Genomic DNA, 17,220 nt, shown 5'->3' on the forward strand with positions numbered 1-17,220 from the left:
TGTGTGCTCGAGCAGACATGACACCTGTTGGTGGTTCTGTTTTACTGCAGGCCGAATGACGGGACACGAGGCCCGTGCTCACATATCTACATTTCGAACATGCAAACATTCTTATATGGGCCTGAACATTTTGGGTGATTTGGGGCACGGGCGGATACAGATACGATCACATGTGTTCGTCTGATGTTGACTTGATTTCATTCTTGACAGTTTAACACAGTTTTGGGTTTATGGCACCATAATTCCACAAGGTTTGTTGAGTGCTCTTTTGAAAAGCTGTGCGCAAGATCATTGCTACAGTGTGTTCCTCACTTACGCTTCTCATTAGTTAATACTTCTACTGTATTCTACTGGATACAGGTGCTTTCTGAGGGCATTGATACGATAATAATCTGATAATAAGACTATTTCTTTTTCTATATGTATTTTAAAGTAATTTAAAAACTAACAAGATACACACAGCAAAATTTACTGCATAATTTTAACCGTCTCCTAGCCTGTAAGTTCAGAAGGCTGATTAAATATTCCCTCAAATGTCTCATGTCGTGTTTATCTAAACAGGGTCCAGGAATCGCCTCTGTGTAAAAGGCGCCCCCGTCATTGTACTCGTTAGCACAGCACGTGTGGGAGCGAGTTGCAGGTCCACCTCGCAGGCTTGGGCGTTAAGTAGCTTGCGCCGATATTTGTGTGGCATTTATGGGATAACCGAGCTGCAATAAAAACAGCCACAAACCGGTTAGTGCGTGCGTGCCTGTGAGGAGTTAAAGCTGTGACTCACTTTTAGATGTTTGGTCCACGTTCGCTTCCTCGAGTTTCTCCCCGGTCGCCACCTCTATCCTCCCTCCCCCGGCGTGAGGGAGGGGGGGGGGACCGCAGCAGAGCCGCAGCCTCTGCTGTCTCACTCAGGAACCTCTGAAACAACCACCGCCTCCCGGACGGACATACAGATTTCTGCTCATTTGACATGCATAGCATTGTTTCGCATGACGGATCACAGAGGATTTACCTGACTGGTTTTAAATTAATGGGGTAGTGTGTCGCCGTAGGTAATACCCAGACCATATACCGATTTCCCTGTTTGTTGTGTTTTACTCGTGTGACCGTGCTGGTTCTCGCGCAGTCCTTATGTGTAAGACAAGAGGTGAAAGTTTGACCTTTTGGCGCACTGCAGGAGCTCACTCTCTCCTCTCATCTGTCTCCATCAGGCCGAGGAAACCCGAGAGGAGGAGAGCTGACAAACTAATGAGACAAGCTGACCTAAGGCGTAAGCGCAGGAAGTATTCTGACAGCATTCTTTGATGTGCCACAATTAAGACATGAAGACAAAATACACTGCTGCAGTTTAATCAGTCCTTATGTTCAGGTTCTCGGGGTCACGTCACGTTTTGACAAAATTGATGAAAGCTATAACTGAATTAGAGTACTAGGAATAAGGAAACTTTCTTTTTTATTTCTTAGTTCTAAAGTTATTGAAACTTCTGAGACCATGTTTAAAGTGAATAAAAATCAACCCACAAAATATACAATACAATAACACACGAGAAATAATGTGAGTCACACTTTTCAGCCATCAAAATAGAGAAGCTATTTTCATTCGATTAACTTGTATGAGAAGGGCCTTCGGTCTTCTGAGTTTGTTCTCCCAGATCGACCATCAGCCGCGGGATACGAGAGACAACTGTGGCAGATCAACGGCCCTTTGGGGTGAGGTAGTAGGTTGTATAGTTTTAGGGTCATTCCCAAGCTGTCAGATGACTATACAACTTACTGTCTTTCCTGAAGCGGCAGTAATGGCGGCGCCTTCATCGGCACAAAGGATCTTTGATTAGCTGACAATCTTCTGAGTATATCTTTTATCTCCAATGTTATCAAAACTAACCTTGCTGTATTTACACAATAGGTGCACACAGAGACAAGATGAGTACACTTCATGGTGCTCGTACAGGGTGAGGTAGTAGGTTGTGTGGTTTCAGGGTTGTTATTTTACCCCATCGGGAGTTAACTATACAACCTACTGCCTTTCCTGGAGGGCAACAATACATCACAGGAGCATTCATGTCACCTTTCTACTCAGGAAGAAACTCATCTGGCATTTGATTTCAAATGGGTGAGTGTTGCTAAATCACATTAAGCATTTCATAGCAACCGTCAATGCTTAACACATTCTTTACTAATGTGGATACCATGTCATTTTACATGGTATCCACATTAGTAAAAAAATGTGGCTGTGAAAATATCATTTTCAGAATCATGAATGTTTTAATTTTGTACTGTTACATCAATTCATAAATAAAGACTGGTTCAGAAATAATATGAGAACAAACAATGACTGGAGTGTTTTCATGAGGCTTTAACGTGTGGATGTTCTGTATCTATGTGGTGTGGTGATTCACAATTCAAAGTACACATAAAATATGTTCATCATTATGTAACATAAAGTTTACTCGAGGCTTTCACAATTTTACATTGCATCCCGTACTCCCTCTCCGGGGCATATATCTGGTTTGCACTTTGTATTTCACTTAATTATGCTTCACAGTGTGGAAGACTAAGAAGACTGAGCTGAGGTCCCTGCAAGGTGTCGTAAATGACACCCTCCCACTGGTCTGCCGGTGTGCGATCACGCTGAGCACCCTCAGAACACTGTGCTTGTCTTTCACTTCAGGCTGCACACTTTGAAACGCTGCTGAGCACCAACACGCAGTAGATGGCGCTAGATATTACATTGCAAAATATATTTGTTACATGTTTATAGCAGTTGGATTGCAATTCAAGTACTCAACTGTGTATGCAGTGGTGGAATTAGTACTTTTTAATACTTTATTACACTTTACTAAAGTTAGACAATATAAGAAGATTCCCTTGCAATTATGTGTCGACACTCATACAGAAAAATGGCTCCAGTCAATAGTTAAAATATGAAATGGTACGTTAGATTTTTGTTACAGATGCATTACATTTATTTGCTCTTCAGCAGCAGTTTAGTGTATATATATATATATTTTGAGTAAAATATTTATTAGTCAGAGTTGTTGGATACATTCATCGTATGGAGTAAAACGTACTGTAGTTGAAATTGTCCATCCATCCATCGTCAAACCGCTTATCCTGCAAACAGGGTCGCGGGGGGGCTGGAGTCCATCCCAGCCAACTTCGGGCGATAGACAGGGTACACCCTGGATTGGTCGCCAGCCAATCGCAGGGCAACACAGAGACATACAATCATTCACACATCTACGGGCAAGTTAGAGTCCCCAATTAACCTGATCCCCAGAGCATGTCTTTGGACTGTGGGAGGAAGCCGGAGAACCCGGAGAGAACCCACGCAGAGAACATGCAGACTCCACACAGAAAGGCCACTGGGCGGAATCGAACCCAGGACCTCCTTGCTGTGAGGCGACAGTGCTAACCACCACGCCACCGTGCCGCCCTAGTTGAAATTGTGAACTAATTTATTGTGAACTCTATCAATTTGAACTCCTAAATTTGAGACCATATTCCCTGAAGTTGGAGGACGTGGGTGAATACTGCACATTGCATGCGGTATGTTTAACTACTACTACTAAACATGCCGTCGTATACAACGCACATACAGGCAGCTCAGTAGTGATCACGAAACACGTTATATTATAGATTAGATATATAACCTCAGAGTGATGAAAAACATATCCACTGTAAATTATTTAGGGGAGACGGAGAAGTAAACGCATCCTTGCGAAACAAAAACCATCCAAAAGCGACGGGTGCTCCGTTTTCTTTTATCTAAATCCCCGCCACCCCATTGGTCGACACCATGGGTGTGTCGGGGTGTGTGTGTGTGCGCGCGCGCGCCCGGACCGTCATCACGTCACTTCCGGCGGGGAGGACGTGCGGATGTTTGTACGGCGCGCCGGGAGCCGACAACGCATGAAGTTTCACAGCGGACCGGGATCGGGACCGCAGCGTCCCGGTACCGAGGGGCGGCCATGCCGTCAGCAGCATCTGGAAGTGCTTCCGATCGCCTCTGAGGTAACGCGTGACCTTCACTTGACGCTGACGTAATTTTTGACCACGAGGGGAATTGACAAACTTTTATTGTTCGCGCCGGGGGGGGTGTTACCGTTTTCTTTCTTTATGACGCGCCAGAGCAGAAGTCAGTGATGCAAGAGTGGATTTGGGCTCCCTTTTATAAAAAAAATAGATGATTTAGCGTCGCGTTACATCACAGCTGAAGGCGAGAATTCACGCCAATGTTCTCGGGTACGTATGGCGAACTTCCTGCTCCAACCCGCACCTGCTTATGTGATAAAACCTCACGGCCCCACATGGTGTCAGGAGAAGAATTCCTTCGGAGTGGAAAATATCTGACCAAATCCTCCCCCCACTCCCACTCCGCTGTCTGTGTCACTGCGACCTTTCTGCATGCACAGTTTGTTTGAATCGAGATGTGGTGGCGAGGTTTGTTTTGGGGGTCATGACCTTGTTGTTGTTGCTGCAGAGACCTAGAAAGGTCACACTAAGGTCAAAGCAACTGATCCTGATTTAGGGGAACTGACTGGTTTGAGGTAAGCTCTCTCGTGCTCGTGTCCTTGCTGTCATCTGCTCCCTCGGTGCGTTTACCGTTTTGCCTTCTCCTGCCACCTAAAGATAGAGCCTCGATGTCTGGGATTATAGTTCCCGCGGGACTTTAAACACAATGTTCTTTGATGTGATGGGGAAACACGGGCTGGGCCAAAGTCATGTGAACGGACCAATGAAGTCATGTCAACCCAGGTAAGAGTTAGTCATCGACCTGGTTTCGGCGACTTTGCCTGTATTGTAGCTCAAGTTACAGAGCAGGTGGATCATTAGAAGGCCATCACCATCAACCTATTTACTTGTTGAGGTCAATGACGAAAGGGGAACCGAGGCAACAGAACCTGCGCCAGTGCAGCTTTTGCTGTTCAATTAGTGATTATTTTCCACAAGGGATTTACCGACGCGATTATTTTCTCAACTAAGCCATTGTTCATGGCAACGTCAGAAAACAATAACCCAAATATATTCAATTTACTCCCCAAATAAATCCCTCCAATAAATCCCCCCACCATAAAAAAAAAAAAAAAAGTTTGGCATTGTTGCTTGAAATGTTTTCAAATGAGCTGGATTTATTTACTTCCCAGAGAGCTCTGGGTTCAGGTCCCCGGGGGTCCCAGAAACCGGTGTGAGCGGTTCCTCCACTTCCAGCACTCGTGTTGAGCCAGAACCCTCGCTCCCTCTCACAAGTGGTCCCATTCCTGTTTGGATCTGTGCAGCTGTTGCTCAAAACGTACTGTAAGTAGATCTGACCACATGACCCTGACGCCTGTTCTCCAGCAGTCCTCGTTCTCCACACCGCTGCTTCCAAAAGCCGCATGGCTTCATGTTAGATCCCCATCCAAACAGTGATTGCTAACAAATAACCCCCCTTCAGATAGGGCTCATTTTGGGTAATGTGCTTCAACTCTTGGACGTTGACTCCCCGAGGGAGTGGGCGAGAAAGGAGGAAGTGAACGGCCTTTTAGTGAACTTAGCGTTTTCTCGTCTGGTCTGCTGCCGCCACAATGGGTCACTTAGTTTCTGTTCTTGATTACTTTGCCCCTGTGCTGCTCCTCTTCACCGTCTACTGTAGCCAACACACGCTGATTATGGAAGTACCTCATGCAACAATGTGAAAAAGAAAACAACCTTTTTAAGTCGTTGTTCATCATGTCGTTTGTTGCATTGTCTGAACGTCAGAAGCCGTTTCAAGGAGAATTCTCTTGCAAAACAGAAACAATCTCTTTGTTGCCGACTCACTCCTCAAACTCTGCCGATGATGCCAGCCCGGTTCTGGCGCCGTTAATGCCAAAATGGAGAGGTGCTGCAGCGGTCAAAATCCTCGCGAGAAAACGCCGAACTCCAGACGCCGCAAGGCGAGACGATCATTTTCTCAAGACGCCATCCGCCAAATATAAATAAGCACTTCGGTTCTGCACTTTTGACACTCGCTAACCAACGACATTGATGCATGCAATGTGTTAACTGTCCCCAGAAATGTGTAGTTCACCGTGCAAGTGAGGCGAATGTGTCATCGTTTTCACTCGCCAGCTAAAATATAATTTATATCTGACCACCAAAATATTGAAGCGGGTTCCCTGGAGAGAAATCGTACCAGATGGGGGCATTTTGGGATTAGTGGTCCTTTAAGGCAAATACGGTGAAGAACCACTGGGGCAGATGATTTGAAGGCTGGATTTGGACCCCATTACAGCACCGAGGCTGCTGTCCGAGTTGTGAGAGATGTGCCTTTTTGATTCTATCAAAACTGCTTTGTTTGACAAGGCTGATCAGTAAATATTGCTTGACAAACAATTGTGTCATTTTTAAAACCTAATAAAGTAAAGCACCTTGATCCACCTCTGAGGAAAAAAATGTGCTCTGTAAATGAACTCTCGTTGAACTCGCACACTAAATTCCGATATACTACGTTGAAATCATCAAAACCAGATCTGGGGATCTTGTGTTGGGATTGTCCGGTCCTGCATATTTTTGGAAACAACCCAGATATTTATATAACATATCAATAATAATAATGATGATGTATATTATATTAGAGACATCCGTGGCTGTAGAAGTGGGGGGAAACATTAGCTTCATTGCAGTTTGAACTCGATGCACTCGAGTTATAAATGCTAGTTATTGCGCAATCCGCCCCTCGACGAAGGAATTTAAAGCAGCCCGACAGCAGTTCGCTGCTTCGCACTGTGTGATCTCCACCGGGAACTCCCGGAGTTACGCCATCCTTTAGCTTACAGGGCGTTTCACACCTACAGGTTTACCCCTGGGGCCTAAAGGACTTCTGTTCTGTTCAGGCCTGCGAGCCCAACACCAGATAAACAGACGTCCTCTCCGTCTGGCCTGTGTGCACAAGTAGAGAGGGCGTGCAACCAGTCCGGCCACTTTAAGAGGGTTCTGAACAGTGAACGTTTGATCGATCAGTCAAGTGTGTTTTCCGTGCCGGGCTTACATATATAAATATATAAGCAGCTGTGTAAACCGGGATCCTACATTGAGCTCACATGTGGTCTGTGATCTGTCGGATCAGAGAGAAGTCGCTGTTTCCTGCCTATAATAATAATAATAATACGTTTCCAGTAGTAAAGCTCCATGGGAGAGAATTGTTATTAATGCAGGGAGCTTTTACGGTACAGCGTGTAGGTCTCGCTCCACAATTTATTTCACAACAATGGCAACATCTGCCGCGATGAATTACTGGAAGTTGGGGGGGAAGCGTCGTTGAACTGGCCGGCCGGTGCTGTGATGTTTGTGGGACGGCTCAAACAGCTGTCCTTTTAACCAGCTGTGCGTAGCTGAGAGCTCCCAACCATCTCCCGCCCACACAAAGGTTTGGGATCCAGAAAAGGCAGGCGGACGGAGGAAAAGATACGGGACACGTGGTTCTTTGTGAAGGGCGGCGTAGCAGAAAGTCGCTTAAAGCCACGAGGCACAGTCAGTGCTTCTGAGTCCTCTTATTTGTTTAATAAATCCGATACGCGGCTCCGTAACAAACTGAACTTTGTGTACTTTAGATGGAAAGTGAACAATGTGTGGCCGCTGACTCTGTGGGGAGGGCTCGCCCATTAAAAGAAACACCTTTTGCATTATGAACTTTCCTCCAGCATCAGTGGGAGAGGAGAGTTGCACCCGTCCCCACTGCTTGACGGATCTGGACCGGTGCCGTCTTGGCATTTAGCTTTGGGTTTGTGACCTTCTCTCTGAGAGGATCAACCCGGGTTCGAGCGAAGCAAAGAAAATGACGATCCGACTGCTTGTTTCAAAGAACTTCAGGGCGTCACACATTGAAATGTAGAAGTTTTGAGTCCAGTATTTCGTCATTTTCCTTGTCTACTTTAGGTATGAGGAAATGTTGACATGTTTTGACATTTGACAGTGCAAATAGAAGTGCAAAAATGTTTATCATCTGGGGTATCATCCTCTCTCCTCACAGTCTGGTGAGTGAGGGGTCGTTCCTGGTTCCCTGGTCTGGCTTGCCCTCCGCCATGGCCCGGGATCTCTTTAGCCCCCCATCCCCACTGGGGGACTCCCTGCTGGACAGCCCGCTGTGTGGAGACCTGATGGAGGACCTCCGCGACATCTCCCGGTCCATCGGAGACGACGCCTTGGGGTTCGATTTCCCGGTGTACCGGAGCACCGGCTCGGGGTCCGAGAGCTCCGTCGCACTGGGTGAGTGGCCGAGCGCCGTCGCGGTTCCAGGGGTGTTTGTCGCTCGGTTGACAGGACGAGTCACGTTAGAAATTGACCTTCTGAACCTTGGGCTCCAGACGCCTCTCGCAAGAGACCGACCGCCTGATTTCAGGAGATTAGATAACAATTCATTCACCTCTTGTGTCTCCGGATTGATGATGCTGTCTCCGAATTCCTGAGCAGCACTTGAAAGACGACACACAAACAAAAGAAGCCTCGTTACTAATCAGCTTTCTGACAGGACTCAAAATCCTGATCTATTGAACAGACGTCTGACTCTCGCCATCATTGTTGTGGTACATTTGTTTGTTGAGCGTCAGATATCGCCAGCGTTCTGATTATCTGCTGATGCTGAATGCAACAACGGGTCAGGTTCTTGTTTGCCTTTGTTGTCACTGGTTGTTTAATATGTTTATATTCCTGATGTTTGTAACATAAAATAAGGTTTTGTAGCCACTGTTTCATCATCCCCGCAGACAAATCCGGCCTGTTGGTCTCCTTCATCTACATCGTCGATTTTTCTTCATCTTACCAGTTCGCTTCACAAAGGCTCGATCTTGAAACGAGACCATACGATTGAAAGCGACAGAGCAGGTTAATCATTTTTGGAGTTGGTATCTTTAAGGTTTGTCAATTGAGCTTTCTTGCCAGGTCTTTGATGAGAACTTGAATGCCACGTCTATATTTGAAGGCTACTGTGAGAATGAAGCTAAGCCTATGCAGCCAGCTGTCATTGAGCTTTGCTTAAAGACCTAAACCCAAGGCTCACTAGTTAACGTTGTGTGTTAAGAGCAGGAGCAGCAGTCCCCCACCCCCCCCCCAAATGTGCACGTATGAATTTGTTCAAAGGTCAGCCGGCGAAGTCACCCGCCGTCGTCTCCTTTCTGCTTTGTTGTCGCGCCGCAGACACTTTGACCCCAGCCTCCAGTCCCTCGTCGGGGGTGTGCGCCGCCGCCCCCAGTCCGGAGGGGGGCTCCGGCCCCCTCAACCTGGAGTGCCGGGTGTGCTCGGACAAGGCCTCCGGCTTCCACTACGGCGTGCACGCCTGTGAGGGCTGCAAGGTGAGCCCAAATGCACGCACACTCACGTGTACACAACCACACGCGTGCCTGTGGTTGTGTACCGACGTGACACACGCAGCAAAAACAGCCCTCAGCCTGCGGAGGCGCCTGATCTGCGGACCAGTGGAAAGTTTCTGAGGCAGCCAGGGTCATGTGAGGCGGGGAGGGGGACATGGCGGCCTCGCTCGACTTGCCACCTCTCCGCCGCTCGGGACTCGGCCCAACTGAGTGACGTTAATACACACAAGCACCTGTACACACACACACACACACACACACACACACACACACACACACACACACACACACACACACACACACACACACACACTGAGCTGTTGCTGGAACATTACTGGATGTGACCGTCATGCAGAGTCATCGCTGGGATCACACGATAGGGGACACTTTTGGTTGGCGTTCATGTGATTCGTCACAATAAAAAGGTAGCCGTCGGGGCTGAATGCGTTCAGCTCCACAGGACGGAGAGGACTCTTTAGTGCAACGATGTCATTGGATGACGGATCATTAGCGCCCGGATCAAGTCCCGTGAGCTCCACTGCAGCCCCCATCTGAGGTTGTTATGGGGTTGGACAGAGTTACCAGCTACTAGTGTTCTCCTCTTTCGTTTTCTTCCACCATCACTCCCTTTGCCCTGCTGGACAGAGTCCGACATTTCACTCTTTTATGCCATTTTTCCACCAGTGCAAGATGATCTGTCTGTTTGCACGATGCACGTGTGACCGTCCGACCCACTTATCATTCATCAGAGTCAACAGGGACTTCTGTTAAACCCGTCGGCCCTGGCGTCAGGCCGCTAACGCGCTCAAGCAGGGTAACTGAAACCGTTGGGACGCTGAACATGGGTGGGGAGTATTTTGACACTCTGTTCCTGAAAAAAATGCTCAAACTGCTGATATTTTGCCGTCATGGAAAAAGGACGCGAGGCGGTCACGGTACGCGCTCCGCGTATCACTTTCAACACCTCGCCTTAAGAGAGGGCCGCTGGCTCGTGGGAATGTGAAAGGATTGTGCCGTCATGCTTCTGCGCGAGAGGATTAAAGCTGAAGTTGAGGGCGCTTTATCGTTGGTCCGGGGCGTTTGCAGAAGGCCTTCAGCAGCTTGAATCCACAAAGATGCCCCGAACTCGAGCTTTTTCATTTGATTTCACCTCAAGACATTTGCCCTTAAGAACGCATTGTAGAAACCGCGTTCAGCTACTCACAGCTGTATATCAAAGCAAAGCACTGGTTGTGTCAGTGTCTGTACACCCATACACGGACTAGAAGAGGCATTCACATCTGTTTTGTCCTCCTGCAGTTCTGTTGTATGTATTTTTGATGACTACCATATGCCTGGACCATCACATTTTCCCCCCTCTGTTTCCATGATGAAACTATCCAGTTTTCCAGTATTTTTATTGGTTTGAAATACCACAAAAACGTTTCTGAGACAAAATAATAACGCTCAATAACAGTCTTGTCTTCAACATGAAGGCAGACGAGCCCAAGATGGTGGCCGGCTTATTGCTCCAGATCTAGTGCCAGAAATCCGTACCGCTTCCACGGTGAGGGATGAGGAATGTTATGGCTGAAATATCCAGGTGTGTGAGACTGTGGGTCAAAGGATCATTGGTTTGGGCAGATTTGTCAGCTTGACGTGTGTTAGCATGCGTTGGCCCGCTGCCGCGTATCCCAGTGTGAGTCAGAGGGCTGCAAGATGTCTGCTCCATTGCTCTTTAAAAATAAATGTAATTACACTATACAGTCCAAACTAGACTGTAGTGTAATAACGCCAGTCATAGGTGATGCATATGTACATGTACGACATGTGGTGTGTAAACGGCTGCGGTCCTCGCCGCTTCATAAAATGACCACGTCTTCTAAATACTAATAGTTAAATGAGAATAATAAAAACTCACAAGCAAAGAAATGAGTCCAATCATCTCATGGAAATCAGAACCGCAGAAATGTAGCATCTTTGATATTTAAATGTCATTTCTGACCTGCAAGGCAAGAGGTAGGGATTGAGATCGAGACCCTCCATGAGGTCTGACCTGGGCTGGAGTACCGCAACAGCATGTATGTGGACTTCTTCAACTCAAAGCAGTTTGCTTGATCTTCATATGACCGCGTGTGCCTTTCTGTCTCCACCAGGGTTTCTTCAGACGGACCATCAGGCTGAAGCTGGAGTATGATAAGTGCGAACACAAATGCAAAATCCAAAAGAAGAACCGCAACAAGTGCCAGTACTGCCGATTCCACAAGTGCCTCTCTGTGGGCATGTCGCACAATGGTAAACATTCCACGTGGTTTACGTCCTCTGTGTTTGCTAAACAACAGCCCTCAAGTGACAAGTACAGCAAAGGATAATGCTAAATGCAGTAGCAGCAGAGAAGAGTCATGAAGTCAATGAATAGAACATTATCTTGCTGAGGATCGTCCCACTCCAAGTTCTGACTGCCAAACCACTGCAAATTAACAAATTCCACCTCTAAAAGAACGTTCAAATCTCCTGCTTTACAGTCTACATTAACTCAATTAATGATATACAGCAAGGACAGAACTCATGTGTCATAAATACAGTTACACAAAACTCTGCTAACCGGACCCCCGAGTTGACACGCGGTACGTACGCATTCTAGACAACGGCATGTGTCCTAACGCGGTTTGGCTCGCAGTCAACGTGCTTCACGTCGGCCTGCTCGCCGCTGACAAAGCACAGGCTCATAGCTCCACATCTGGCCCGTCAACTGCGCTGACTGCCGAGCGGTCGCTGGGTTCGTTGGCCTCCCACTGCAGATTTGAGCTTTGAGAAACCCGAGAGGGGGCCGACATGTTGTCCCCTCTCTCAAGAGAGAGACGGGAACATAACGCACCAGATCTGATGGGGGAAGGGTGGGGGGGGCACTTTTTGTGTGTCGTGTCTGATGTCTCTGTGCATGTTTTCTGTAGAATAACGGCAACTCATTTCTGAAGAAAAGCTTTCTCGCTGTTGCTAATTGATGTGCGTGTCTGTGCACCAGCCATCCGCTTCGGTCGGATGCCTCAGGCGGAGAAGCTGAAGCTGAAGGCGGAATCCAAGATGGTGGAGAAAGAGGTGGCGAGCCCCACGCTGACCGACCACAAGACTCTGGTCGGGCAGATCCACGAAGCCTACGTGACCAACTTCAACATGAACAAGGCGAAAGCTCGGCTCATACTCACCGGGAAGACGAGCAAGCCGGTGAATAATGAAATAATATGCTTATGTATCTGTGGGATGAAGAGTGACCAACCCCGCCTCCTGACATTGGATCGGCCTCGTCTTTTCCCCCCCGCAGCCTTTCATCATTCACGACATGGAGACGTTCCAGCTGGCAGAGAGGACGTTGGCGGCGCAGGTGGGAAACGGCGACGGTCCGGAGCTCGGGAGCAGGCTTCGTGCCGGGCAGGTGCTTGTGTGCGGGGAACTCCAGCAACGGGAGGCTGAAGCCAGGCTCTTCCACTGCTGCCAGAGCACCTCGGTGGAGACGGTCACGGAGCTGACGGAGTTTGCCAAGGCGGTGCCGGGTTTCCCGAACCTGGATCTTAATGACCAGGTGGGCTTTGGTGGTGGTGTATCGCAGGCTTCACTTGAACCACAGTCGTTTGTGTTCATGTTGGATGTTTGATTATGTGGCAAGAAAAGGTCCCGGCGCCTCCGAGTCCTGCTGTGGCCCTCTTACTATTTATTTTTTATTTTTTAGGTGACCTTGTTAAAGTATGGGGTTTATGAAGCCCTCTTCACCCTCCTGGCCTCCTGCATGAACAAAGACGGCCTCCTGGTGGCCCGCGGTGGGGGCTTCATCACCCGAGAGTTCCTCAAGAGCCGCCGGCGGCCATTTAGCGACATGATGGAGCCAAAATTCCAGTTTGCCACACGCTTCAACTCCCTGGAGCTGGACGACAGCGACCTGGCCCTTTTTGTCGCTGCCATCATCTGCTGCGGAGGTAATTATTGTTTTTAAAAAAACAATTAAAAAAGTGCTCAAAAGGGTGCAAATTTGCACAGAATGCAATCTGAATCCTCCTCCACGTGTCCCTGATCCCGTCCCTCCAGATCGGCCAGGCTTGGTGGATGTGCCTCAGGTGGAGAGGCTGCAGGAAAGCATCGTTCAGGCACTCCGGCTCCACCTGCTGGCCAATCACCCGGACGACAGCTTCCTCTTCCCCAGACTGCTGCAGAAGCTGGCTGACCTCCGGCAGCTGGTCACCGAGCATGCTCAGTTGGTGCAGGAAATCAAGACAACAGAGGACACGTCGCTGCACCCGCTCCTGCAGGAGATATATAGGGACATGTACTGAGTGGATCTCACGTGGTCACGAACGGAGACATGCGTTGGATTATTTATGTAGGCCAGTGGAAACTGTGTGTCTGTAAATATTTACTGATACTAGCGTGCACATCAACGTAGGCTGCACACTGCTGTGATCTGCAGGGGAGAAGCAGCTCTGGTCGGTGTTTCACTGAAAGGGGAGACAGTGGAAAACAAACTTTTTTGATCTTACACCATAGATGTGTAGAAATGTTTTGTAATGGATCGACCTCAGAGCAGCCAATTGCTATGGATTGGGTCCCGGACGCCCGCTTTTACTCTGCAGACTGATCAAAAGCTAAATGAGAGGCGGACATGGCAACATTTACAAATGGTGTACACCCAATAAAGACATCTGGACATGGCCACTGCAGTCATGTATGCACTGATAATAAATATTAATCTTGAACTGTAAAAGAAGCAGCGCTGTTGGAGAAATGATAATATTTTAATCCTTGAGGTAAATTAGGTGTTGGTTGTGCAGTAGGCAAATCAACATTAAAGTATTTCATTTATTTTGGAAATCTAGCGCATGTTAGTTCAACTCATAAGATTAGAGTCAGCTTTGCAATGTCCTTTCATTGTGTACTAGTACCTTATTGAAATCAGCAACAATCTACCTGCCACCAGTTTGAGAGGATTGGGTGAAGAAACACCGTCGTCATTATTCAACGTGTGCCATAATGTTTCAAACTAAGAGAATTCATATTTTCTATACTACATTTAGCACAGAACAAGGCAGTTGTCTGTTTAGTGTTGGGTCAGAGAATGTTCGCACATCAATCATGAACAACAATGCAGTTAATTCATGCAGCCATTGTTTGAACATATTGTAATTTCATGTGTAATAAAATGTATTTGAATCCTTGACCTTCTGCTAAAAACCATCATAACATGACAACTCTTGTTACCTAAGGGTTTTTTTTTGCACAAGTCCTGCCATTAAGACTCATTATTGCCCAGTGAATGTTTTGACTACAAGCACAATAATATGTTAAGCTGGATTATGTTTTATTTTGTAAACATAATGTGGAATGTGGTTACCACACTGAAGGTTTTCGCTGACTGTGAAACCGCCGTTGAATAGGAGGAGCTGGTTGCCTCCTTTGCTGTGCTGGACTTCACCTCCGATGTCGTATTAAAACACTGTTTATATTTTGTATCATGAAGTGTATAATAAAAATAAAATTGCTGTTTCAATAACATGAATTATGCCATGTGGTAGTTTCAAATAAACTGAATATATTTCACTTTTATTTGTAATACCGTGGCTTATTTACGTGGCTAATATGTGTTTAAATGCATCCGCAAACATATTTTTCCCTCCACAAACTAAGCGACGGCGTGGCGGGAAAAACACAGGTGGAACTAATAATGTTAATGACAGCGTGGTACTTTTTAAATGTCCTAGTGAGACACATGTGATTCATTACACCTGTGCTTTTCCTTTCACTTAAGTTGTGCTGTAAAAATGTATCCTTACTGGAAATAATCCATGTCATTTCTGCGGGTTCACTGCGCTTTCATATTTTCTATAATATCAATCCACATTCGTTTGAGGCATTTTAATAAAAAGTCATTTATATTGTAATTTTATATTGTATTGTTTGTCTTTATATCTAATACTTCTGTGTGTGCGCATGTTGCATCCCCGCTCCACTAGAGGGCGCTAAACCGCTACGAAACAACACGCCTCGATGCGGAAAAACCAGGAAGTGACTTATTCTGCTCCTCGGCTTCGAAAAGATGGAGCAAACTACAAGCGACCCTCGTCCAAAAATATTTACATGCCAGGTGTGCGAGTTAAGCAGCCCCTTCACTTACCACGGCCAGAAACCACCAAACACGAGAGCCATTGTGTAAGTGGACATCAAGAGCTCCCGTTAGTGCTAATGAGCTAGCTATGCTAACTTTGCTAGCTAGCTGCTAACGCTAGGTCCTATAAACGTCAAACACTCCGCGAAATGACCCCGTCTGACGTCGTTACGTTTGCACGAATGGTCACACGTGCGTTCACATCTGCATGTGTCCTCCAACAGGCTGCTTGAGGAGTGTTTTGTGACCCAGGACCCCTTCAGTCCGGACAGGGAAAAGTTTCTTGTTTTGGGTTCCGCCTGCAGCCTGTGCAACACACGTGTTTGTGTTGGTTCGGTAAGTCGTCTTAAAGGTTTAATTGCTTCGCTCTGCAAGGATTAAAACATGTGATCGTGTAATTCTAAAGTGATACCTTTATCGGTTAGACGTGCTCATGGATTTCCGCTTTGAAAGCTAAGCTGAGCTCAGCTCCTGTGACTGTTTCCCCCACTTGTGGGTCACTGGCTGTAAAATATGCATCTGTGGCTTGGCCGTTTTCCTCAGATGACTTAGCGGTCATGTGGCATTTATATGTGCTGGGTGAACTTCACGACCGATGCTCTTGGAACCCATTGATCCAGATTCGTCTTCCCATCTTGGACTGAACGTGACTAAACAGCCATTGTTGCCGGACTGTGATTTATCTTCTCTCAGGACTGCAGTCTTTTCTACACCAAGAGGTTCTGCATGCACTGCGTGAACAAGCACTTGGAGCAGTTCCCACGTCAGATCCAGGCTGAGCTGGCTAAGAAGAAGCAGAGCTCCAAGTCATCTGACAAGTAGAGGTCTATGACATACTCTCAAAAAGAGGAGGAATGAGTCAGCCTCCAGTACCAGCTCTCTTCGTCAAAGCCATACGGAACTAAACTCCAAAAACGGCACATGAAAACATCCTGTAATTTATTGGCATGGCTTTCATTTTGGTTGGAAAATTAACACCACACATCAGAATAATACTAGATCATCCCTTTGTGCTAAAAAGGTTGTCATTTTCTTCTACATCTGTATTTTCAGACTCAACAAAAGGTCTCACTGATTTCATGTAGGTAAAAAGGTCCTACACTAGCTCTCGCTTTCTTATTAAACAACTCCCTAAAACGGTTCAAAATAATGCTAATATCTCATGTGAAGGATGATGAATTTGACCGTTCACTATTTTCCAAGTTGCTGGGTAACTGATTTAAAAAAATAAGAGACTGCCTCACTGCCCTTTGCAGAGTGAAAAACATATAATTCCCCTACAATGTTACTTTTGTTCCTCATTAATAATGCCTGTTTTGGAATATTTTAAACACCTATTTTATATTAGAAAAGGAAAAATACCACCTATATTATTACACTTTAGCAACACATGGAAACATTCCCATTTACGGAAGTAATTATCTCTAACTAAGGACATCCTTTTTATGGGTGCATTTATGGGCAAACGTTGCACTGCTAACTTCTGTGAAGTCGAAACATTGTCATTTCTGTTCATTCTGAAGCTATAAAAAATACACACAGTGACCTTTTCTTCTGTTTTTTTGTGTGTTCAATATTGGATCCAAATTAATGTGTAACTAGTGTTCATTTTTAGTGACAGAATCTGCCACGGACGCATCATTCGCTGTGTTAAACAGTTACTTCCATTTCGTCATTTGACCAAACCAAATGTTCTGGTGCCCCCTTTTTCTCGCTGTTTGGTTATTCCGCCCAGAATCGGTTCAGACCTCGGGGGGATGCCTCCGT

At 46.6% G+C, this 17,220-nt stretch overlaps 2 protein-coding genes and 1 long non-coding RNA gene across 5 annotated transcripts in view; all 3 read left to right on the plus strand.

Annotated features, from left to right (window-relative positions):
- LOC120817457 (uncharacterized) overlaps window positions 1-2,323 on the plus strand; it is a 29,746-nt gene extending 27,423 nt beyond the window's left edge. For both annotated transcript variants that reach the window (XR_005711974.2, XR_005711976.2), the window contains one exon: window positions 1,206-2,323. This is a non-coding gene — a long non-coding RNA (uncharacterized LOC120817457). The remainder of the gene's footprint in view (window positions 1-1,205) is intronic.
- Window positions 2,324-3,750: 1,427 nt separating this feature from the next.
- Window positions 3,751-14,888, plus strand: LOC120817459 (peroxisome proliferator-activated receptor alpha). 2 transcript variants are annotated; one of them, XM_040173712.2, is made up of 9 exons: window positions 3,845-4,008; window positions 5,142-5,292; window positions 7,988-8,223; window positions 9,151-9,305; window positions 11,459-11,597; window positions 12,328-12,527; window positions 12,625-12,882; window positions 13,030-13,273; window positions 13,383-14,888. In XM_040173712.2, exons 3-9 carry the CDS (start codon window positions 8,040-8,042, stop codon window positions 13,625-13,627), a joined length of 1,425 nt encoding a protein of 474 aa, XP_040029646.2. In that variant the 5' UTR covers window positions 3,845-4,008; window positions 5,142-5,292; window positions 7,988-8,039; the 3' UTR covers window positions 13,628-14,888. The 2 variants fall into 2 exon arrangements, with proteins under 2 accessions (XP_040029643.2, XP_040029646.2); XM_040173709.2 differs by lacking the exon at window positions 5,142-5,292 and having other exon boundaries at window positions 3,751-4,008.
- A 403-nt stretch (window positions 14,889-15,291) lies between these two features.
- cdpf1 (cysteine rich DPF motif domain containing 1) lies at window positions 15,292-16,998 on the plus strand. The gene is made up of 3 exons (XM_040174855.2): window positions 15,292-15,497; window positions 15,678-15,789; window positions 16,147-16,998. The coding sequence occupies exons 1-3, from the start codon at window positions 15,385-15,387 to the stop codon at window positions 16,273-16,275; spliced, it is 354 nt and encodes a 117-aa protein (XP_040030789.2). The 5' UTR covers window positions 15,292-15,384; the 3' UTR covers window positions 16,276-16,998.
- The last annotated feature ends 222 nt before the right edge of the window (window positions 16,999-17,220 follow it).

Source organism: Gasterosteus aculeatus, chromosome 4 (genome assembly GCF_964276395.1).
Source record: "Gasterosteus aculeatus chromosome 4, fGasAcu3.hap1.1, whole genome shotgun sequence".
Taxonomy (NCBI): domain Eukaryota; kingdom Metazoa; phylum Chordata; class Actinopteri; order Perciformes; family Gasterosteidae; genus Gasterosteus; species Gasterosteus aculeatus.